Source organism: Rhinolophus hipposideros (assembly GCF_964194185.1).
Source record: "Rhinolophus hipposideros genome assembly, chromosome: 6".
NCBI classification, from domain to species: Eukaryota; Metazoa; Chordata; class Mammalia; order Chiroptera; family Rhinolophidae; genus Rhinolophus; species Rhinolophus hipposideros.
The window spans coordinates 47,366,615-47,392,815 of NC_138052.1; the positions used below are offsets into that span (position 1 = coordinate 47,366,615).

General features: G+C 39.5%; 1 protein-coding gene across 1 annotated transcript in view; it reads left to right on the forward strand.

Moving 5' to 3' along the window:
• The window catches only part of MYO3B (myosin IIIB), a gene marked incomplete at its 5' end in the record, with an annotated part of 233,873 nt that overhangs the window by 147,598 nt on the left and 60,074 nt on the right, over positions 1–26,201 (forward strand). The window contains 2 exons of the mRNA XM_081050760.1: positions 4,658–4,718; positions 5,638–5,737. Of these exons, the coding sequence (XP_080906886.1) occupies positions 4,658–4,718; positions 5,638–5,737 (161 nt within the window). The remainder of the gene's footprint in view (positions 1–4,657; positions 4,719–5,637; positions 5,738–26,201) is intronic.

The window sequence follows — 26,201 nt, forward strand, 5'->3', positions numbered from 1 at the left end:
TGTCTTAATTTGCCTTCAGACCTTGAACTTATTGAAACCTTTTCTGAAGATGTTTATGTTTTCTATTCTCTTTCATTGTAATAACTTCCATAAGGAAGTTCATATGATTTGTTTGTCTGTAACCTGCCCCCTTCAAGATTCATGGGGCTCTCACTATGTGAAAATATTTTGGTCTGAGCATATCTTTTGCAGGATAAATTGACCACTGCTGCTTGGGAACAAGACATTGACCTCTTACTACAAGCTCCATGTACAAAAGATTTTTTTCAGAGTTGTCAAAGAAGCAGGAACAAATTGCTTGGTTATGCAGATGAGCCTTTCTCCCAGGGCTATCAAGTAAGACGTGATATACAATGAGAGCTACTCCCAAATCTAGAGACAGTGGGAAGCTAACAAAAATCAACCCACAGTGAATTAACTGCAACCTATCCTGGTTTGAAATTAGAATATGCTTTCAAGTGTGAACAACTAATAGGTTTCTCAGTATGTCTAGCAGCCATTCTAAATCATAATTGATCAAAGATAAGACATAATCTTGCAGATTTTATCAAAGTTAATAAAAACTGCACAAAGAAATTTAAATGAAGTTTAGAAAATGGTGAATCAGTGTGTAACCAGTGTGTCTCTACTCCTGTCAAAGAAGAAAGTTACTGATTCTAACCCTAAAGTAAAAAAGGCCAGTTACAGGATCAGCTTGATTGATCAGATTCTCAAATAGCACCCTGCTTCCTTTGTTCTAATTCTGATGTGTAATTCCGTCTCCAGAGTATATCAACCAACTAGTGAGACAGTCCAGATTATACTACTCACTGTAAAATCATACACTGGCATTCTACTTGTCAAATATGCCTCTTCTGAGTTTAGTTAGTGCACCTTAGCTCCCGAGAAAAATCATCACCCCTCAACAAACTAGCAAACTGAATTTTGGAGCCTGCAAAGCTGAGACCTAGTCCCTAGATGTGGTGACTTCACCTAGTGCCTCCAGCCCAGCGTGACAAAGCCAGCTGGCCTGATGGGTCTTTGCTGCAAAAGAAGAAAGATACTGGGGCATTCTCAGCAGCCATGTACTCAGAAGCCAGCCTTCCTTCTGCCTCTCATCCGGTCATACTGGGATCAGGGTTTCAGAAGAAGGAATTAGACATGAGTTTCATTTGGGAGGCTTTTCAGGGCAGATGCCCAGCAGAAGGGGGCTGAGAGTTTCTGTCTCCCCTAGAACCCACAGTTCAATGTTCTGACTGTACCAGAGCAGCCAAGCGGCCAGACCCTGGAGGCAGTCTACTTGAGACTTTAGTCATGGCTCCTGAGAGGCTAGAGGAGCCCTAGAAATCCATAATGAATCATATAGAGACAAACAACTCCCTCCTATTTACCACCCTTTGATAACCAGATTTACTGCTTCTGCCATTAAGCATGTGATTTCTGATGGAGGTTAAGCACAGTGTTGTCTAAAAAAATTTTTCCTACAGGTTCAAAATAATATCACACTTTAAAAATAAATAATTCCTTAATACCATCTAATAGTATCATAATCAAATTTTCCCAGTTGTTCTAAGATGTCCTTTCCACTAATTGTCCACGCCAGAATCTAGTGTATTGTGTCACATCAAGTTCTTATGTCCCTAAATCTCTTTTACTATACAATACTCCCTTTTCTCCTCACACTGACTTGTTAAGAGATTGAGCCAATTATCCCATAAAATAGCTCACCTTCTATGTTTGTCTGCTTGATTCTTTGTGGTCTCAGCTTGTCCTTCCATACCCTGTGTTTTGGGTAAAGTGTAAATTAGATTTAAAGCTTTGATTAGATTTAAGTTCAATGTTTTTGACCAAAAGAAAAAACAGAAATATCCTGGGTGATGTCAAATACTGTATATTGCCTGACAGTGTTGTCTGGGCCTTAGTGATGCTGAGGTTGGCACTAGATTAAGATGGTGACCTAATTTCTCCAGTGTACCCTTACCTATTCCCCTTGTAACGTGATAGTCTTTTGCCATTTGAATGTCCTGTTCCCCAGCAACCATTTGTTCAAAGGTTTTATCAGCAATTGATAATCCGTGCCTGAATCAATAATTTTCCCTCTGGAGTCTCCTTTTCTATGCTTGCTGGTCTTAGGCTGCACTATTTGCTAGTTATGACATGAAGCAAGTCATCAGCTTCTGGGTCCTTAATTCCCTCACCTGTAAAATGGGTATAAAAATACACTAGTCCACATGGTTGTTGGGAGTATTGCAGGAAATAACTATGTACCCATGCTTTGCCCGGTGATGGTGACACGTATGCATGTGGTAAGCATTGGATATTTGTGATCATTGTGCTGTTCGTGTTTGGGTGATGACAGCTTGCAGAATATTAATCCACTTATTGGCAGCCTCAAGTCCCTAAGACAAATGACAACATATCTGATGAAATCACTGCAGAGTTGAGGCAGTTAGACTTTTGAGGAATATTGACTTATACCATTTTTTAAAGGCAAATTGGAATTTGTTTCAAATTAGCACTGCTCAGATCAGCGTTTCCTAAGTGGTGTTATAAGAACCAACAGACTCCCGACACGCTCCATGGGAGAAGGGTTCCATTGTTAAAATAGCATCTGGGAAATGATGCCCATTTTTTTCCTCTTCTGGGGTTTCACTATACATATTATTAAGTTGAAAGTTCTGGAAAGCCTCTCAGGAAAGAAACCTGCTTAACTTTGCTTAATCAACTGTTTTCTCATCTATTTGCCCGTGGACACTACCCACCACTCCTCCACCTTTTTAACACATAGAAATGTTACACTGAGCTGCTTAGATTCTTCCAAAGGCTTGAATGAGGAGGGCGTCAGACCGATGAGCTGCCCCACCCCAGAGAGTTGAAAGGAGTCTGCCACTAGCCTTGGGATCCTAAAAAGCCAGACAAGCTAGAAGAATTCCTAAGAGGTAAATTTAGTGGAGACTCCATGGTAATTCAGCAGGCAAACTCTCTTCCTTAGGGTTTTCTCCAAAGCTTACCAGGACTTCTAGAGGATCGCAGAGTCCCCCCGTCCTATATAGGTGTCCCACAGTCTACTGGGACATATACCTAGGCTGACAGGAATGAGTCCCAGGGGCTGATGCACAGAGATGAAAGGGCACAGAGGACATAATGGTTCAGAGGAAGAGCACAGGATTTGGAGTCAGAAACACAGGGGTCAGTTTCTGAGCTCTACCAGGTATTCTCCCTAATCCCTGGGCAAATACCTTCCCCTCTCTGGACTTCATCTATGTGATAGAGACAATTAAAGCATGGAGCTCAAATGGTTGTAAAACTCGCATCAGACATACAAAAGCATTTTTTAAAATACGAAGTGCTATATAAATGCTGATTGATTTTAATTTTAAGAGAATTCTAACTGATTATCATGGCCCATATTTTGGGGGTGCGCTAGTCATTCTTGTATTCGTTCAACGTGTCTAATATTTGTTGAGCCACTTACAATGTAGCAGACATTGGCTTAGGTGCTGATAGAGAATATAGACTAAAGCGGATCTAGTCCCCGCCTTCATAGAGCTTACATTTCATAGTGGGAGACATTATGCACACAAATAAGTATCATTATAGTCCCCTCACCCAGGTGCTGATGTGACATTATAAAAATGGGTATATTGCTATAATCAATAAATAGATGCATTTTGAAAATAATATCTATGAACTATTCACAAAAATTCAGTAAGCATTAAACTAAGCATTTCTAAGTTTAAATAAAGCATACGATTATCAATGTAGAACTAAAAGAGACCCAAGGAATAATTTATGTCAATCCCATCATTTAACAGATGAGGAAAACTAGAACCCAGAATACTGTAGAAATTAGTTATATGTTTTTGTTGTTTGTTTGTTGTGTGTGTGTGACAGAGAGAGAGAGAAATATGAGAGATTCTGAGGCCAGAGTTAGATCCCAGATTTCCCTTCCCCTAATCAGCTTTCCACTCTGCTGAGTTCCATATGAAAGGGATTATAAAAGCTGGTTCCTATTTTAACAGTGTGTTATAGTTATCACACTTTGATACAATGTGTTCCAATTACAGGAAATTGAGGCTGCAGCACAGTTGATTTTTCCAAATTTTGCTCCATGAAACATTAATATTTTAATAGGTGTTAGTAGATTATCACTTTTTAAGTTTCTTGGTCAAATTCCTTTAGGAAACCTTGCACCCTCCCCGCACCCTACTTTAAAAATCCATACATGCATATTGTGATTATAAAATATCATTCCTGTAGTAAGGAAAACCTCTTAAACTATATACAACTCAGCAGATTTATTTGACATCAGATTCTATTTCGAATTATTTAACAAATAATGTGATTAATGTGCTGAGTGGGAAGTGCGGCCTTAGCAACAGCTTGGTTGACTTCTCGGTCAAGTTTGTGAGAGCCCAATAGTAAACCAACTTGGATCACACAACTTCAAAAAGGACAGTTTCTTGGGTCTTAGGATCTCAGGCTGACTGTGGATGTTGGAGCAACACCTAGTAGGATGTATGTCCATAAGACGACCATGTCTTTTTAACCAAGGACCAGAATGGGAAACAATGGGAGCTTAATTAGAGTATGATACATCTTTGGAGGAAAACAACTCTCTTTAAGATTTGTAATTATCATTTTCAATCCTTTTAAAAATTACTATTTTTGTTTTTAGGTATTCACAAGCCCAGAGTTCTCCAAAAGTGTGCGATGTCTTCGCAGGATATCCAAACAAGGTAGCTGGATATCTTGATTTTGAAGTAATTGTGTATCCTTGTTTCAGACTCGCCCACGTCCATGGGCGTGAAGTCTGTCTGTGGCTGCTTGGTCCAGCCATCCAAACATGAAACCGTTAGTGATATTTTGAAGACTTTGAGACAAAAGCCCAGCTTGCTAAAGAACTTGGTTCAGCAGAGAGACAGGGAGGTACAACGAAGAGAGAATCAAAAGCCTGGAAATTTGCTGCTGAGAATAAATGCTAGCTGCTCCCTGAGGTGATTTGTCTGTGCACTCCACTCTCTACAGATGTTAGAGCCTCTTTTTGAGCAAGGACCCGAGGTTCTTTGGTAGCACTTTGATATCCTGCTCAAATTCAATATGTGAAATGGAGGCGTCTCTCTGTGACTTGGAGCCCACAGCAGGCTTTGAAGTCTGATCCAATTTTTGCTGCCTACTATTTGATGTTGAAAGGATGAAATGAAGAAAATGTACAGTTTTTGCCAGTAACTCTGCTGAGCATATGTAAGATTAAAAAAACAAAATCCTTTGGATGATGTACTTAGAAATGTTAAGTAGATTAATACCTTCCTATAGGTTTTCTTTTTTCTTTCTTAGGGATAAAAATTAAGGATAGATGAAAATCAGTACATAGCTGTTTTTATATTCTAGACTAATTAATTTAAGAGTGGGCTAGGTTGACCTTTTCAGAGGAAGAAATTTAAAAAATGACGTAAAAGGTGTCAAGACTTTGCTACTGAATGCTCCCAACTCAATTTTAATGCAAGACAGGGGCAACTTACAACAAGACCCCAATATACTTAGCTTCTTCCCCATGTGATTGGGGTCAGGGGTCTCTTAGTTAAATGGAAGCCATGTCCTTAAGGCTGCTTTATCAGTGGATACAAATAATGTTTCTCTTCCTGGATCTTTCTGAAGCACTCAGTTCCTGGGACGGATCTGCTGTCTTCTCGGACATGCCAGGCTGCTCCAGGTCATCCAGGACTGAGTCCCTCGAGAGCAGCCCCTGTAAAACCTGGTAAGGAGAACATTTTGAATTCCATGCTGTTTCTACTATTTACATGCTTGTGTACTTTTTAATGAGGTATTTGGGCAGGGCTGTCTAGAAGGCAGGACTCAGATAGTGACATGACCTAGTGTTAGCACAAAGTTCAGGCTTGGAAAACTATAAAGGCTGGAATCCAAACTTCTATTAAAGGCAGCAGTTTACCGCCTACCCATGTCACTTAAGTTTACTTTTCTGAGAGAAGAAAATAAATATCAGAGGCCATATAATTCCCTTTACTTGGAAGAGCCTCAAATTAGGAAACTGCTTAAAACTTCATCTTGTTAAAGGAAAGACCAGCTTTCAGTGGAGCAGATTATTCAGGGTCAAAATCTAGGGCTTGGTAAAGAATATGGACGGAGTGAGTAGTTCTGCCCTTTTGGCAACATAGCCATTCTTTCAGCAAGAATATAAACATCTTGCCGCACCCTTTTGAGAAATAACTGTTTCTGGCCCCTTTTCTAAATTCTTTGCTGCAGAATATGGTAAAAGTCAGTTTGGGGGCTTATTATAGCTATAATTAGTACTTCTGGAAGGTAACATAGAAGGATGATCATAGAAATATTTATGAACAAGAAGATACTAATGACAATGTAGAGCATCCCAAAGAAAGAAACCTTCCCAACTTAAAATGCCGACATTATACTCTTTGTGGACCTCATCTCTTTTTCTGAAATATGCAGTAGTTTTGGGGTCTCTCCAAATTTCTTCTTAGCCTGGTTTTCAGTGACAAAGTAATACTGTATGAGGTGGGAAATGTAAAATAAATATGTGGGACCTCCAGTCCATATGGAACTTAAATTTCTGGAGAAAGATGAGAGAAGATGAATGTATTATGGCAGAACCTTATAAATGGATATGCAGAAAATGATAAACTTGTCAAAGGGAATATTTTCCTCACAGCCAGATGGTGTTCAGGAGAATGTAGCCATGATGAAGTAGGGGTAACAGCAGTGCAAAAAGAGGAAAATTTAGGGGAAATACAGTGTGGTGGAGTGGAATCCATTATGTAAGGATTTAGCTGGCATTTTTCTTGATCCAAACAGACAGTCTATTTTTTAATTGGGGTAGTTAGACCATTTACATTTAATGTGATTATTGATATGTTTTGGTTTAAATCTGTGGTCTTGCTATTTGTTTCCTATTTGTCCCATCTTGTCTTTGTTTCTCTTTTGGCATTCTACTTTAAAATACATATAGCTTTAAAATACATGTGAAAAGAAAAATTTCAAGTATATCTGAGAAGCCAAAGGCACAGATTCTTGGTTTAGACCTGCATGGATTCAAATCTCTGCTGTCCTGTGACTGTTGATAAAGTTATGTAAGAACTCCTTCCCTTACATGTAAAATGAGGGAAATAGTATTCAGAGCTGACCAGTTGTACTGGGCATTAAATGAGCTAGTATAAGTAAAGGGCATAGCATAGTGTCTATGGGGTGGTAATTTTTGTTACTGATATTATGTAGATGCAAAATTAATCTATAAGTATAACAATATCTATAAGTATGAATAACAGGTAAAGAAATAAAGTACTTATTATAAGGCATTCAGTTTTGGTGGGATAGTTTGGGGGAGTAAAAATATATTGTATTTTCAGCTATTAAAGAGACTTATTGGATTGCAATCATTTTTCCCAATCTTTAGGAAAGTATCCCAGAAAGAAAAACTTATTAATGTTTCTCATCTGACTTGTTACAAATGGCTCATCTGTGTTCTCCTGTCATAATTGTTCTTTCTTCCAATCAAATGGTTTTCTGTAGGGTTTGCTACCATCACCATCACTTCTCCTTATACTCTAGCGGTCTTCCTGCTTTCATTCTTTTCCTGCTTCAATGTCTCTTGCACACATACGCCTGAGAAGCTTTTCTAAAGTATTCCTTGATCATCACATCGTCTTGTGCTGTGTGTGCTCTTCAATGGCTTCCCATTGTCCCAGCATCAACTCTAAGTTTCTTTTTTTTTCTACATTTTTCAATTACCATTGTCATTCAATATTATATTAGTTTAAAGGTGTACAACATAGTGGTTAGACATTTATATAACTGATGAAGTGATCCCCCTGATAAATCTAGTGCCCAGCTGGCACCATTCATAGTTATTACCATATTATTGATTATATTCCCTATGCTGTACTTTATATCCCCATGACTGTTTTGTAGCTACCAGTGTGTACTTCTTAATCCTTTCCCCCTTTTCACCCATCCCCCAACACCCCTCCCACCTGACAACCATCAGTTTGTTCTCTGTATCTATGAGTCTGTTTATATATTGTTTGTTCATTTATTTTGTTTTTTAGATTCCACGTATAAATGAAATCATATGGTATTTGTCTTTCTCTGTCTGACTTATTTCACTTAGCATAATACCTTCTAGGTCCATCCATGTTGTTGCAGATGGCAAGGTTTCATTCTTTTTTTATGGCCAAGTAGTATTCCATTGTATGTATGTACCACATCTTCTTTATCCATTCATGTGTTGATGGACATTTTGGTTGCTTCCATATCTTGGCTATTGTAAATAATGCTGCAGTGAGCATAGGGATGGATACATATATCTTTTCAAAATAAGTGTTCCGCGTTTCTTTGTATAAATACCCGGAAGTGGGGTTGCTGAGTAATATGGTAGTTTTAGAGGAATCGCCATACTGTTTTCCATAGTGGTCGCACCAATTTACAATTCCCACCAACAGTACACGAGGGTCCCCTTTTCCCTGCATCCGCTCCAACACTTGTTTGTTGATTTATTGATGAGAGCCATTCTGACAGGTGTGAGGTGGTATCACATTATGGTTTTCATTTGCATTTCTCTGATGATTAGTGACATTGAGCATCTTTTCATATGTCTATCGGCCATCTATATGTCTTCTTTGGAGAAATGTCTATTCAGTTCCTCTGCCTATTTTTTAATCTGATTGTTTGGTTTTGGTGTTAAGAACTCTAAGTTTGGCATAACATTCACATGTCTCTGTTCTGGTCCAAATCTTCCTTTCTAACTCTGTCTTCTACTGATCTCTCTCCCTCATTTCATGCTTCAGAATATCCCCTATTCTCTATCCTTCAAGCATGCCCAGTGTGTTCTTTTTCTCTTCTGTGACTTTGTTCATGTGGCTCCCTCTGCCCCACCTATCTTTCTTCCCTGTTCACTCTCAGAGTCTTCTCCATTTTTAAGGGTCCACAATGGCCCCCTCCTCTGTGGACTTTTACTTTTCTTATCATAGGTATCACATTCTGCCTTGTATTATAGATATTTTCACGCATCTACTAGATTTTAAACTCTCTGGGATTATATCTTTTCAGTTCTGAATTCTCTCCTCATAACCAAGCCTAGGTCCTTAAATTGAATTCTTGAGCATCCAAAGACATGATGAAATATAATGAAAGCAAGAATGAAATAAAATTCTTAAGTGAGTCAGAGAAAAGTTTTAAATGTATTTCCAATAATTCTGGAACAAAATGAATGTTTGTTAGTCACCCCCAAATAGACATAGCATAGCAGTGGAGCATGTAAAAATGATTCAAGCTGTTTCATTTAGTTGCTGTTGTTTTGAGCAGGAGAAGAGGTTTAGGCAGTAAAAAGCAATATGTAAATCAAATTTTCCTTGACCTTTGAAAGCAACAAAGATGGATTGAAGAACACAAGTTTTCCCGTTTTGTTTATGTTTTCAAGGTGATCAGCTGCAGAAACAGAGTGTATTCTGTAAGAGACATTTTAGCACATTATACCTTTGTGTTTAATTCTTTGCCTTAAATGACCCATTATTTCAAGCATGTTTCTGTGGAAATCTGAATGAGAGAATGTTGTGACCTTTTCAGTTTTAGAAAAATGCTTTCAGTTTAACATCCAACAAGTTTGCCTTCTAACTTGCAGTGAATGCTAACTTCATTGTTCTACAAAGGGATCTGGTCGGGGTCCAGGATTGGAGGAGACAGGGAATAAATCTGGTTATTCAGTGAGGCCAGCTCTGCTCAGAACAGGCATGCAAAGAAGTGTGTAAATGTGGGGCTTTGACAAGGCCGTCCTCAGCGCCTTAGAGAGTCTCAGAAGCATCCTTAATTGGTCCGTTTACACCTGACTCATTCCTTACATTGCAGAAAACAGCACAGTATACCCAGGAAGTGCATAACACAAATCACTTTGCCACTAATCCAAGCAGTGGAATTATTTCACTGGACTGGCAGATATACAGGGGGTGCCAAAAAATGTATACAAGTGGGCACTTTGGTCAGCGTTGCTCAAGCAGTAGTTTGCCGTAATCAGAAGTGACTGGACACTGAAAGTCAAATGTGACTTGTATTCATCTTTTGTTATCCGTATATATTGAATATTACAATTTTAATAGTTTGGTCCTCTCTTAAAATGCATATACATTTTTTTTGGCACCCTCTGTATATACAGACCTGATCTGATTTTACTATGCCAAAGTTTGTTCTTTAGGCATTTGTTCTTCTATGTATTTATTCATTTATTTATTCAAGAAACAATTATTAACACTTACTAAGTGCCAAGAAATGTCCTGGGCCAGTACTTCTCAAACTGATTTGAAAGACCGGTTTGGGGTAGGCTGTTTTAATTTCCAATTTGTACAATTTGATACTTTTATGAAATACAATAAAAATGAATTACTGGATAATCACACATTTATGTGTTGTATCAATATAAAATTGATCTAAACTTTTCTAAAGTAAATTACTCTAAATTTCTTTTCTCATCTTTTTGGGATCAGCAAGAGGAGTCAGTCTAGAGACCACATGTCACTAGCACTAGTCTAGGCATGTGTGCTACACGTATAGTAGGAAACAAGTCAGAAATTCCTGTCTTCACAGTGCTATGTTCTAGCAGAGGGAGACAACAATAAACAATAAGCATAATACATAAGTTAGTTGTATGGGATGTTAGAAGAGTGAAGTGTTATGGGAGAGAAAATTCAGCAAGGGAGATAAGGAGTAGTCGAAGTTCAGAGGACAGGGTGGGGGGATAGTTTACTTTTAAATAGGGCGGTCAGGATGGGCTTCATTGAGAATGCTTGAAGGTGGTGAGCTAGTTAGCCATGTGGATATTTAGAAGAACATTACAGGCAGAGGGAACAGCCATGGCAAATGCTCTGAGGAGACAGCATGCTTGGAATACAGGAGGAATAGAAAGAAAGCTCATGTGATTGGAGCTAAGAAACAAGGAAGAGAATGGTAGGAGGTGAGGAGCCAAATGATTCACGTCACTATTTCTCAGTGTCCTTCTGATTCGGCAGGTCTGGGTGGCTCTTGAGATTCTGCAACACTAAGGGGCTTCCAGGTGGTGTCAATGTTGTTGATCTGAGGTGTGCATTTTGAGTAGTAAGGGTGTAAACTCAGTGAAATGGGAGCCACTGAGCACTTTCAGCAGAGGAGTGATGTGACCTGAGTACATTTTAGAATGATTACTCCAGCTACTGGGTTGAGTATAGACTATAGACATCATCAGTGAATGACGTATTCTGTGTAAGTTGCATTTTCCAGGCAGCTGAAACCTTCTAAAACCTACGACTCCCTTTCATGCTAAGCATATGGACCACAGTGGTTAGGATCTCAGGACTCAATGATTGACGACAGTAGTCACACTGGGCTGTGATGCAGAGAGAGCCTTGGAGATCATTGGGAAATGGGACCACCTACCCTTAAATTAAATGACCCTCAGCGATTATGATTTTTAGTGAATGCGCCTGATTATTTCTACTTTCTTCTCTCTTAACACAAAGCTGATATTTCTTGATATTATTAATATGCTCACTTTTTGTAGCATATTTTCTTTCCCCTTCTCTCTTTTTCTCCTTTGTTGCAGTCTAAAATATAGGTTTTAAATGTTTTCTCTGCAGTTGAAAAAAAACGGAAGTGAATAGGGTATCTGAGGGAATCCCCTATGAGTAAAAGAACGGGAACTGACAAACGAGGAGTAAGTACCTAATTTCAGCACATTCTAGGTGCTTTACCTCTATTGTCTTAGTGTAAAGTATATAAGCTTTAGTGTAACTGTGACCTGATTGTTCAAGGACCTCCATTGCCTGCCCTGGATTTCCGGTGATACCTCACCTAAGTGAGGCAGTTCTGCCCTTGGGTATCCTCTCATCTATAGGTAGTATAAATTATTCAGATTTCTTTTCGTAAGTAAAAGAAATCACTGCGCTTGCTAAGAGTAACTTTAACTGCATCGCATCTTAAAGATGGAGCATGGTCCATTTTAGAGAGCCGAGGAGTGAACAGTGTTGTACCAGCTTCCTGAGGGGGTCATAGTTGGCAATGCATGTTGTCAGGGAGTGGTAGAGCTCCCAGAAAGCATCGGGTGTCAGATATTTCAGGGCCTGTCCACCCCATGACTGCTGAGCAAATCACACACTTTGACCCAGTGCTTCTCTAATGCCATCTACTTCTTTATTTGCCTTTACCTTTCTTATTGCTCATTATTAAATTTTGTTGATTTTGGCATCAGTTCAACTACCAGAAAGCAAATTTGGGCTTTATCGGGGTTTATCGTATTTTATCTTTGGAACTCTTAATCCTTAGGGTGACCAAACATCTCAATTTTCCCAGGACTGAATGGTTTTCCAAGACATGAGATTTTCAGTGCTAATACCAGGAGAGTTCCCAGCAAACGGGACAAGTTAGCCACCCTATTATAATACTAGAAGTTGCACTCGATTTGGGGGGGAGCTATTTTTTTAATTGGATCACAACATCAGGCAAGACTAAACCTTAAATCATACTACAGAATCGCCTCACACTGGCTGCCTGGGTTTGCAAGGGGTTGCAAGCAGCTTGCCAAACAGCCACGACTGTGATCATAAAGGGCTCAGATGTCACCCATTTGACAGGGAGAGCATGTTCCTACAATGGAGCCTCAAAGGCAACATAATCCCTTTCAGGAAAGCACATGGAAACCAAACCTCACACAGAGGGAAGGCTACTGGGCCTCTCTGTCCCGCACCCAATGCTGTGAGGGAATGCACACACAGGGCGTCAAACCTGCTCTTGTGCTCTCACATATAGGTAATCTCTGGGGCTCTAAAGCCCCCTCTCGTCAGCTCCCATTGGGTTGAGGTGGCTTTTCTTCTTGCCTGAATGCCGTGGAAATCACCATAAACCCTCATCAGTGAAATTGGTAAAGCCTCAGTCTCAGGATTTTTCTCAGTGAGATGGTAAAGTAATTACAGGCATGAAATGCTTTCCTTTAGCATGGGAGGTGGAAAAAACACCTCTTTGTCAAAGGATCTTTTTAGATCCAGTGGTTCTCAACCTTCAGTGGGCATCAGAGTCAGGGGAGGGGGGAGGGTCTTGTTAAAATACATTGCTGGGCCCATTCCACAGTTTCCAAGTCTGTGTCGCGGGGTGAAGGTGGGGGGTGGGGAGGAGAGGGGGATTTGCATTTTCACCAGTTTCCCAAGTAATACGATGCTGCTGGTCTGGAGAACCGCTGATCTAGACATCTATGATACTACACTAAATCAAAACAACTGGACTTTATGTATATATATATATATATATATATATATATATATATATATATATATACACACACATATATATATACACACACACATACATATACTATATATATGGCTTTCTACTCATTCATGCAACAAACACTTATTGAGCATCTACTATATGTTAACCATAGGCCAGAAAGTGAAATAAGATGCTTAACAAACTAATGTAATTCCAATATCTTGCTCTTTGCAGCTGTTATTTTCCAAAACAGATTTGTTAACACAATGAATGCCCATATTTATCTCAAGTGGTCTCATTAAATTCTCAGGAAGTTGTCAAGAACTAATTTACATGTGCTTGTAACTTTGCTATCGAGTAGGAAGAGGAGAGTATTTCAGACTTATATAAAGTGTCTTAGTTTCTAAAATTATTAGGAATTATTGCCTTTAAAGGATGTTTTTATTTTATAAATTCTACTGCCTCTGCCAGCCTCCCACAAAGCAAAATTGCTCTAAACCCCACCAGATCGGAATATTTGCACATATCTCTAATATGTATGTCATTCCCATAATGTTTGTGTCCTGGCTTTTTGCAAAAGAGTTTCGTCAAGGTCAGCATAAGGCACGCACAGTTGGAAGCTTGTGAACAGGAGGGCAGAAGGATAGAAGGAGAAAAAGGAGAGATTATAGTTCTTCTAATCCCAAATTTAATTTCTAATTCAGCCCTATTTATCATACACCTTTCCTATTTTGCTTAAAAGACTTTTCTCATGTTCACTAGATCTGGTTTGGGGATTTGTTTGTTTGGTATTGCTTTATTTTGTAATTTTGGGGAATGTGAACAGAGTGCTTGGGACATCAATTGCAGTCATAGCGGTTTACCCCAGCTGAGGTCTCTGTCCTACATTGTGGCTTCCTAAAGGAACTTTGCAGGATACCTACCAAGAGGAAAAGATTTATGTGGTGCTCCATTTTCCCTGAGGTTTAGGGATCTGGATGATAAGGAAGAAGGGAGGCTGTCCACCCTATCTACTCCTCAGCCAACTGAGGCCGCAAGATTCTGACCCTATTGGAGTTGTTTAGGCTGGAGAGAAAAGTAGCTGCAGCTGTGAGAGGTGGTAGTTAGAAGCCGTGGAGGTCATTTGTCAGCCATCATTCCTGAGGCCACATAATCGCAGGGAAAGCCTTTTGACTGCCTGTTCTCATTCCTTCAACCTGTGGAAGCACATGTTACAAAGTTGGAGAGTTTTTAGACAACACTTCTGCTTAGATTGTTACTGCAAACATATGAGGAAAGTTCAGCAGGAACTTTTCCGGTGCTTTCCTGAGTGCATTGGGTCAGGATGCACTTTTTTCAATGCCGAGTTAGATTCTGGCATCCACCCAGGACATCAGGAGTGCAGCTGCCAAACAACGCAAGGTTGGGGGGAAGGGGTGAGTCAAGTGAGGGTACTTGGCTTCCAGAATTGAATGTTGATGGCATGGCTGTAAAATGTGCCAAGAGTAATTTTATTTTTAAATTCTTGTCTTACTTGATGTATTTGAAACAGCACACGTTCTGTAGACTACCCTGTTAACCTTGGCTGCCTAGTTTGTTTCATTTTAATGGGTTCTTTTCAACTTTAAAATGAAACATACAATTGTATAATGGTAGAAGTGGAGTGATTTTTCTTCTTTTTACCTTTGTTTTCCAAGATTGGGAGTAGTACATTTTTGAGGTCTTTCTTTCTTTCTTTTAATTTTTTTAAATTAATAGATTTTCTATATAGTTTTCGGTTTTCAGAAAATTTGAGCAGAAAGTAGTTTCCATATATACTCCATTACTTCTTCCCCTCCCCGTAGTTTTTCGTAGTATTATTATTATTTTTAAAGATTTCATTGGGGAATATTGGGGAAGAGTGTGTTTCTCCAGGGCCCATCAGCTCCAAGTCATTGTCCTTCAATCTAGTTGTGGAGGGCGCAGCTCAGCTCCAAGTCCAGGCACTGTTTTCAATCTTTAGTTGCAGTGGGCACAGCCCACCATCCCATGTGGGAATTGAACCAGCAACCCTGTTGTTCAGAGCTCGCACTCTAACCAGCTGAGCCATTCAGCCGCCCCTGCTTTTCATACTATTAATATCTTGCATTAATGTGGCTCATTTGTTACAATGAGGCAATACTGATATATTATTAATTAAAGTTCATAATTCACATTAGGGTTCCTTTTACTATGTTATACAGTCTTTCAGTTTTGATAACTATGTAATGACATGTATCCACCATTGCGATATCAAACAGGATAATTTCATTTGCCTAAAAATCCCCTGTGTTCCACCTACTTATCCCTTCTTCCTTTCTGCCCTCCTCCTAAGCTCCTGGCAACCACTGGTTTTTGTTTTTTCCTATCTTCACAGTTTTCCTTTTCTAGAATATTATATAGCTGGAATCAGACAGTATATAACCTTTTCAGATTGCCTTCTTTCAGTTAGCAATCAACAAGCATTTAAGGTTCCTCTAATAGCTCATTACTTTTTATCGCTGAAAATAATCCATCGTGTGGGTGTACCACAGTGTATTTATCCATTCACCAATTGAAGGGCATCTGGGTTGCTTCCAACTTTCTGACAATTATAACTAAAGCTTCTATGAACATTTTTGTGCAGGTTTTTGTGTGCACATAAGTTTTCAACTCCTTTGGGTAAATACGAAGGAGTGTAATTGCTAGATTACATGGTAGGAGTATGTTTAATTGTGTAAGAAACTGCCAAACCATCCCTTAAAGTGGCTGCACCGTTTTGCATTCCCACCAGCAACGAATGAGACTTCCTGTTGTTCTTCATCCTCACCAGTATTTGGTGGTGTCAGTGTTTCGGATTTTTTTGCCATTTTAATAGGTGTGTGGTTGTATCACACGGTTGTATTTCCCTGATGATGGGTAATGTGGGATATCTTTTCATATGCTTATTTACCATCTGTATATCTCCTTTGCTGAAGGGTCTGTTGAGATCTTTTGCCCATTTTAAAATTGCAGCCGTTTTCTGATTTGGGGGTTTAAGAGTCATTTGCCTGGTTTAGATACCAGTCCTTTTCCAGTTAGTGTTTTCCAAGTATTTTTCCTAGTCTGTGCTTGTCTTTTCATCCTCTTAACAGTGTCTTTTATAGAGCAGTAATGATATTTTTACTTATATAATCAGGGAGAAAAATGTTTTTAAATAAACCTGATTCGTATCTTGTCTTAGTACTCATTCCTTATCCAAGAAAGTGAGAACAGCCTGAGAGGAACAAGGTAATTAGTTGTTTGGTAGTCGAACACATGAGAACCGTAACATTAGTATGTTCCCTAAATTAAATGTAATCAATTTTAAGTGCTTTAGGAAGCCAAGATAGACATATTCTAAAATTAAATAGGGGAGGGGTGTAGACGTGCTTATATGATTGTGTGGAGAACCACGGTAAGACTGTTCTCTCAGTTTTCATTTTTATTCAACTCTTATTTCCTAGCCACTTAGACTCCTTAAGTAACTAGAACTAACTCTTAGGATGATTAGGAAAACTCTGGGGTTGTCTGCTTCCAGTAAAATCAGTATTTAATGAGAGAGAGTGTTGGTTTGAATTCACAGATGCCCGGGAGAGAGTGAAATGCACCTTTATTACTTATTAATTCAGCAAATGTTTATTGAGCAACTACTAAGTGGCAGGTGCTGCGTTGGGTCCTGGCGATATATAAGGGAGCAAGACCCAGGCTTGCCCTTATGAAGTTTACATTCCAAGGGGAAGATGGACAAATTAATCTGAAATCAAATCTCCACTGACCAGGATATTAACAAGAGTGAGCACTGGAGCTGTGCTACGGCAGAGATATTTTTGTGGTCTCATGGGAGCAAAGAAGGGCCAGATAGACTTACACCAAAGCTGACAACCGAAGGGCGATCAGGAATGGGCCAGGCAAAGAGCAGAGAAAGGTGTTCCCAGTCCTCTGCCTGTTCCACACCAGGAAAAGCTCACATATGAGAGAGATTTTTAAAATTTTGAAATGTAACATGCCTGCAGGAAATAAAAAGTTTAACACAGAGATGGACAGGATAATGAGTTATTATAACTACAACTGAGATCACAAAGCAGAACCTGCCAGAACCTCAGAAGCCTTCTGCATATCTTTTCTTGATTGTGGCTCCCTTCCTCCTCCCTAGAGGTAACCACCTCTAAGCATGCATCCCAGATAGCATAGTTTCCTTTTGCCCATTTTTCAGCTTTGTATAACTGGAAACATACAGAATGTATTCTTTGGTTTCTGGCTTTTTCTTCTTCTTTTTGTCCTTCACATTATATTTTTAAGGTTAACGTGTTCATTTTTATTGCTGTACAATAGCCCATTTTAGGACTCTATTCTTTTGTCGCTGAGCATCTGGTTGAGATCCTTTTGCTCAACCTTCTCACTTTACAGATAAGAGAACTGATTCCCAGTTGGTCAACCCAGCGCCAGAACCTACCCGAGAGCTGCGTTCTAGGGAGAAATCAAGGAAGCGATGCCTCTGGACCAGCTCTCAGGGCCCGACTATTCTTGGCGGCTTTTTGGATGGCCATCTTAGCCTCTTACCTGTATTTTCCTCTTTGCTCCACAAAGGGACAGGGGAAAATAGAAACCTCAAGGGACTGACCAGTTAGCTCTACTCTGAAGTCTGTTACATTATGCCCAAGTTTTCTAATTGTTTGTTCATTGGTCAGAGTTTAGGATTTCACGGCTCTATCCTGATTAAGCTGAAGGCAAGAAGGCAAAATAAGGGACATAAATCCAAGCCTAGGGGATTATTGGCATAGGAGTAGGTGTTTTGTTTAAGTCAGACTGCTGTTGGATTTGGATTAAAATTGCTTGTAATTTTAAAAAGATACATTTCTTATAAAACTATGAATATAAAGTGGGGGTAATGGCAGGAGAGAGAAGTTCAAGATAAAAAAAGTTGCTATTAAATGAGTCTGCAGTTTTCCTCCCAACTAGGAACAGTTCACAGCAACTTCCTGATCCCCTACAAGTCACTGTACTCTATCCTAGACCAGAGCTGTCCTGAGCTCTGCCCCCCCACCCCCCACAAACTCTTCCACTCCCATATTTTGCCCATCTTTCCAGTGCTTTGCTGGTATGTAAGCCTTTTATTACACTGACCTTCCCTGCTGATATGTATTCTTAGGTTCCTAAGAAGTGTGTGTGTGTGTGTGTGTGTGTGTGTGTGTGTGTGTGTGTGAGAGAGAGAGAGAGAGAGAGAGAGACAGAGAGACAGAGAGACAGAGAGAGAGAGATACACGACACACTGGTAACTTTGAGGGAACTCTAGGTCAGGACTTGTCCTTAAAAAATAAGGCTCCAGGACATTGGCTCAATGCGTGAGAATAGAGCCTGACACGTGGTGTACATCTAATAAATGTTTAGCTGCTGCTCCTGCTGCGACTTCTCACTCCTCAAATGAGAATCACTTCCCAAAGCACCTAATTTCCAAGGTAACAACTCCCTCCTTTCTTCTGTTCACATTGCCAAGTCTTACAGAGTGTGCTAGGTTTCTATAAATTGCACTTGGGTTTCCCTCCATGTCACCACGAGCATTATCTCGAGATTATCTCAAGAGCGCTATCATCTTGAACCTTACTGCGTTTAAGAAGAGTGGGCCTAACTTGGTATTTTCTGTGTCTGACAATTTGTGTAATGGGAGGGAATTAAGTTTCATTAATCCACCTAAATGGTATAAGGGATATTTTGAGCGCCCACTGACTCAGATCCCCATTTTCTTTCTCTGCTCTCCAAAAGGGTCTGTTTGGCTGCTGAGCAATGAGCAGTTAGAGCAGCCAGTCTACCCAGACGCTAGGCTGCATTTGTCTGACCCAATATACATGAAGTCTCAGTATTCCCAGAGGGACCCTTCCTTTTTAGAGGAAGAAATTAATGATACCTTTTTTCATTAAATTGGTGCCAGGTATTTTCTCTAAGCAGCCTATTTAAAAGAACAAATTCAAACAGGCCCAAGAAACAAATGCAAGAGATCTACAAAGCTCTTAAGGGATGAGTTTACACACTATCCTAATTTCAAAGGAGACGTTTTTGTGCCAGGGCACAATAGCTGTGCTCTCCCAGTGGGCACACACCAACTTGAAATGTCAAACTCTGCATTTGTGCAGAAATCCGATAAGTGCGAAGAGCTCTGGGCTGGTTTCTGTCCTTAACTGTATTCCCTCCAAAGGACAGTTCACATGCAAACTCATTACACATGGTCTGAATGTTTGGAGTATGGCTGGCGAACAGAACATCCAAGGATCCACTCCAAATCTCCAATGATCAAATTACAAAGTGTTCGTTCTGTTTGTCTGTCACTGCTATATTTACCCATGCCCAGAGTGGATCGGCTTACAGCATCACACTTGCACTCTGTCTTCTGATTTTCAACTTGGGCTGCTGTCTGGGGACCAAGGCTCTTCTCATCTCTTGTGGGCTGCTTTCTTTACTCTAGACTGCATCCTCTTATTCAGTCCATTCACGGAACCCCCACTTCATGTAGCAGCTTCTATTTAACACTGTGGGAAGGCACTGAGAAAAAAGTACATCACATTGTTTGTCTCTCCCCTTTGTGCATGGACGGATATTTGTCCTTTTCCCTGCCATCTGTAAAATGATGACAATCTCTGCCTTTAAGAAACTATTTTTTTTCCAAAACTGATTGTCATCTCCATTTTAACATGTTACATGCTTCCTTTGAGTCTATTCGCCCCTAAAAGTGTTTTCCTGCCTGTCCTGTTAAAGCTAACCCTCTTTACCTTGATACTATGCAGGAGACCTGATATTATGGGCCTGTGACCTTTCTTCAAATCGTAGAAAATATATAGGTACGCATATGTATAAGACCAGGAATGTATCAGACAGAATCCCAGCAATAAATAGATTGCACACTCAAATTAGGGTACATTGTGCATTGTTTAATAAAGGGATTATTTGTAAAGTTTATGGGAAGGTTATAGGGAAACCATAGTATAGAACAGTTCCCTAGGAGCTAGTGAGAATAGAGCTGTAACCACATAGACCTAAAGGGACAAGGAAAGGGGATGGCATCAGGAACCCAGAAGGAGAGAGCCACGTAGGGTTAGGCGTCTTGAGAAAAGAGATGGCTTACAGTCAAAGATATAGTCAACACCAGACAATACCACAGGAAGGGAGCTGGGGAATTAGAGGCACTATTTGTCCTCTCTTTCTTCACTCCCTTCCTTCCCTCTGGTTTCCTGCTAGGATTCTCTATTGGCCAAACCTTTGGGAAGTCAGAGTAATCCATATAAGTCAGCTTCTGGCGCAGAGAACATGGTAGAAATGGATGGGGAATAGATCTGGAAGGAAGGAATGCTTCACTATTTAAAAAAATGCAATATAACTTCAACTCCTAATATAAAGTTCATACTCTCTCCCACAAGGATGAAAAATACTTCTCTAGAATAGTGCATCAGTTAGTAATTCTTCTCTTCTTCAATAAACAGACACTGGAATACAGTGACTTCAATACTTCAAAAATTATAAGACCCAGTATTATATTATATTATATTATATTATATTATATTATATTATAGACCCAGTCTAATATTATAGTAAAATAAGACTGGGTCTTATATTAATTTTGCTCCAAAAGACGCATTAGAGCTGATGGTATGGCTAGGTCTTATTTTTGGGGAAGCACAGTAGTAGGATTTACACTCTCTACTCCATTGCTGCCTGTCACCATAATACATGGGCTGTTAAGAAACAAGAACATTCATAATATTGTTTGTGGCAAGGCACACAACCTCTTGGGAGGGTAATCTGCCAGCATATCACTTGGCCCAGCAATCCCTGCTCCATAAATGTATTCTCATTGCACAATTGGATAAGAACATTGAAAGCGACGTATATGCGATTCTGTAGTAGGTTGTACTGAAGTATAACAAGAGCTTACTGGTGTTAAATCTTGGTCACTCTGAGAATGATAGTGGATGAAGAGAAACAGGGATGTGCCTAACGTAGTATTCAGCACACAGTCGGTGCTTAATAAGTGTTTATCAAATGATAAGTTAATTCAGATGGGTACCCTCTTTGGGGGAAATTAGTTTTGTTTCAAAAAGCATCTCACAACCTGATTTTAGCCGCACGTTGTGAATAAATTTTGCTGCTCAAAAGTTGTAGCCATGGGGCTAGAGCTTAGGAGATGAGGCACAGCCATGTGTTTAGAGCATGGGAGACTGTCTGGGATGGGATTTCTTTCTGAGGGTTTTTTTTTTTTTTTTTGGTACAATCAAATTCTTTATGAACATGAATGCACTCTCCAGGCAAGACTGGAGAAAGAGATTAGAAGCGGGCCTTGGAAAAGTGTACAGAGGGCAAGGTAGACTGAATCAGCTTGCTCTGTGGTTTATTTAGCTCTGTGCAATGCTTTGAATGCGAGAAAACTAAACTGGGTCATCTGACTGATAAGCATTATAATTTTATATAAGTTTGGCTGGTCTGGAGAGATGGTCTCAGGCCCTGCTGAAAGGGAGGTGTAGCTTGCTTTAAAGTCTTTTCCTCTGCTCAAACACTTTTCCTATAACACACCTGAAAATATCTGAACCTTTGTTGCAAAAGATCTTGGCTACAGTAATCAATGAAGACAAGTTGCATTATTGGTCTTCCTGTCAGTAGGTTATAGCACATTAAAATACACTTGGATAAAGAAGATATGTTGAATTAGAGACTTCTGAAAGTTATTTTCTCAGCAGTTCCCCACAGAATGTTTAAATTGCTTACATAAAAAAGCATCTGAAATTGAAGGTTAAGAGACTTATTTTTTATGTTACAAAGAAAAGGATGAAGTACTGCCAAGAAGGACTCTTTGGACAGAAAATGCAGTTAAGATATATAACATGGCGACTAAGAAAAAAATGAGTTTTAAAATATGGCTGTGGCATGATGATTTTGTTGATTTTAATGCCTGGGAATTTTTACCATGTGAATTATGTAGGCAATATGTTAAAATAAAGCTTACATTTTAGTTTTATTTTGAATACGCATCACAGCTAGAATTCTATCACTTGAATTAGAAAAATTCAACTAGCCCAGCAACTGAATTTATAACTCCCATCTCATGAAGGGAGTTATGATTGGGCCAGTGAGAAAATTCTAATGTCCTCAACAGCACTTTTTTCCTGATTTATTACAGTTATCTGCACTAAACTGATTAAAATATTGAAATCTATGGAGTTATCAGATTGTACTGGTAAAAAAAGAAAGCTCAATTTAAAAAAAAAATTATACACCAAGTGTGAATGGGTTTGGCATTTTGAAGAGGGTCTCATTCTCAGTCAGTAAATCTTCTCTGTGTAATTCTGAAGTTCAAATGTTTCTGATTAGTGTCCTGCTGTCTCCTTGGTACCTCCTGGAAGGCAGTAAGATTGGTAGAGTGTATGAATCCCTCATATCTCGGTATGATTGAGTCCAGGTTTGAGAGCAGCGCTGTAACACTGGTTACACACTGCAGCATTCTATGCCTGAGTCACAGACGCAGATCCTTGCAACTTGAACACGGGTGTTCGTCAACCATCTAGCCTTTAATATTGTCACATTTTTAAATGAGACACTGAGATCAGTGGCATATGGGAAACAGGTTGTTGAATTTTTGCAAGCAACCTTCAGTTACAACAACAATTTGAATGGTATTTATTGGATGGATTGTCATGAAGAAGATGTCCTCTTCTTGTCTTTCCAGAGTCTGTTTCCTAAGAGCAAAAATAAAATGATGCCATAGGGAAAGAAGAGAGAGTGACTTTAGTTATAAACTCCATGTTTAGTTATAAACTTGATTATTATTTATTTGAACGATAATTGCAATAATATGTCCTACCCAAACTGTCATTCTAATACCAAAATCATAGCTAGATGAGTTTTAATGAAATCAATAAGAATTTCAATGAAATCTTTGTGAATTTATTTAAGTCGCTCAACTGAAAATGTACATTTTCTCCCCTACCTGTTGATTTTAGGTGATAATAGTGAAGATTGTGGGAGATCCTAAGACAGTGACTTATAGAAATGTTTGAAACTCTCTTTGGACCTGAAAGTATAACATTCCTTTGCTTATATAAAATGTCACATGGAGAAATGTCTAAGAAAGTTAATAGGGTGCAGCTCCAATTGGAACAGCAAAGAACAAATCACTAAACTTCGCTTCTGATGAGCATGCTTTGTTTGGGGCCTCTGGTTGAGGTTGGAAGATGTGCTGAGCGGGGGGCCCCTCTCATAATGCCGAGAGATCTCCAGGCAGAAAGTCCAGTGGAACAAAATAACATACACAAGAGTTACAAATAGCCTGTCATATTGCTTATTATAGGGAACAGAAGTCACTGCAAGTGTTCGGAAAGTAGGGTCTTAAGTAGTCTTACGACAGACCCAAACTGTGGAAAACTTGATAAGATTTACGAATGGAATGATGAAGAGTCAATGGAATGATGAAGAGTCATGCACATTTCCATGTGCTTTCAAATAAAAATGTAGTGACTTTTTAAAGAAGTAACAGTAACAACACCTCCTAGAAACAAATATATCCTACAGTAGAACTTCAAGTGAAGTGCTGCGTGCCATGCATGGGTGGGTCGTGGATTATGTTTGTGCCACGAGGTTGAAGCGGTAGGGCAGAACTGGGCAAACAGAGCACCCGTTGGCCTGGTCGTGCCATACAAATAGTACCATTCTCTATGTGTGTCATGTCATGGCAAAGGCTGAAAAGCCTGTTTTCCAGACATGCTTTGTAAAATCCTTGAGTTCCGGAAGAAGGAGCATGCAAAATTTTATTATGGGTAAATAAAGAGAGACAGAAGAAGTATGGTGCATGTTCCCAAATAGAATGCACAGTGTGCGTGGAGATACGGGAGGCAGAGTGGGGCAGCAGGCCAGGGCAGCGAGGCCAAGCACTGCACGTCTAGCTTTTGTGCTTCCTTTGCTTGACCACACTGACTAACAATAAATACTCAGAAACGTTCTAGCAAATGTTCAGGAGTGAGGGCATACGGAGCGTTTGATTTTGTTTGTGTTTAAAATATGGTTTCCACACAGATGGTATTGGTTTAACTGTTGTGTAACTTTGTTTCAATCTTCTTTTGCTCTAAAGAGAGATGAGAACCATAGTTCTTTGAAACATCCAGCTCCCAGGTTTGTTTTCCACCGTTTGCCTCACCACATTTGCAGGGGTACTGGTCCCGGCTTTGGTCCCTAAAATGCCTTCAACTTGTCAATGAGATTAGGGTGACTTTCAACAGTGATTTCAGCTGGATCTTGGAATATCAGAGTTAAGGCATAAAAGGAGGCTGTGAAAATTCCATGGACCATGGATTTAAATATTTAGATACTTAGATTCCAGGTGCAGTTACTGCATCAAGATTCTGGGGGTGATACTAGAGCTGACGAAGCCAACTATTTTTTTGAAAGGTTGGATGCCCAGGGACAACATCTACAAGAAAATGAAGTCACTGACATATATGTCCTAGTAGATAAGTTGGCATTTAATATCCAAAGGTATTTTTGGACACCCAGTCTGCCATTTATCCCTTCCAAATATATATATAGTGGTGAGCATAGATGGGAGGAGGAAAAACAAAACAAAACAAAAACCTGAAACAAAACCTTAAAATACTAGAAATTCATAAAACTGTGAATGTCACTTTTTTGTTTGTTAATTATTATACCTACACTTCCCCATTATCTGGGGCCTAAATATTATTCCAGGGAACATTAGAGTGGTGGTTTTGTTTCCTCTCATCTGTATTTAGCTTTCCTTTGGCACTTCACCCATCCTTCCCAGTTAGCTAAAGTAGTGTTTCACTTTTGCATTTCCCCAGAAAAAAAAAAAAAAGAAAGGAAAAAAAAAGGAAAGCAACTTCCAGCAATATTCAAGTAATATGTTCTTCTCTTTACACTAATGTGGTATCTTAGGTTTAAAAAAAAATGTTGTATAATAAGACACCCGGTGAATCACAAGTAGCTTCTGAAGGATGTCCCACGGGACTCCATGAAGCTGCACTTGAATTATGTGTTAACCCATAAGCAGATGAGTTATTTCCTTCCTGGGAACTTGTGAAAGAGAGAGAGAGAGAGAGATACAGAGACAGACTAGCTGGGTTATTTTCTCAAGCTTTAAGTTTTGAACTGTGATCCATAGAAAACTGAGTCATGAAAATGCCTTGCTCTGTTATTCCCGAAATCCTAGAATTCAGGACAGTTTCTTCCGGTACGACCTGGTTCTTTTAACAATGTCCTTATTCTAAAGTGGTGTGGATTATTTGAACATGAGATCATTTAGTAATGCTTCCACCTAACCCTAATTTAACTCATTTGGAAGACGATGAAGGAGACACTGGCATGATTCTGGGGGAAGATCCAAGGTTAATGCACTGAGCTGCCAGAACTATTGTTTCAAATGTTGTGAAATACGATTCAGATCTTGTATGCAAGTTCTTGGCGGAAGAAAAAGAGTTTTCCAGTATGGAGAGAAAACCAGCTTCTCCCAGCTGCTGTAACAGGACTATGGAAATGATGTTTAAAAGAAAAGAAGACCTGTATGCAAAACTTCGGTTTGAAGGATTAGAGTTGAGGTGGTTTGTTTATCTTCCTTTTTTATTGAGCTCCTTCCCTCCTGCTAGATAGCCATATGTTACTAGAGATAATATTAATCTCTTTTATATTGGATCTTTGTGAACAAAATAACAGAATATCCCCGTTTCACAAATGTAAAAACTGCTGCTCCTAAAGGTTAGGTGTTTTGTCCACACACATACAGCCAGAAGTGTCAGAGCTAAGATTCCACTCGGGCTTTTCTCACTGCAAAGCCTGGGATTTGGACCACCGGGTTCTGTCATTTTCCACAGCAAACATGTTCCTCTACTTAATGTTGTAAGATACTGTCTTAGTCCCTCTGGGCTGCTGTAACAAAAATAGCATAGGCTGGGTGGCTTCGCAACCAACATTTATTTCTCACA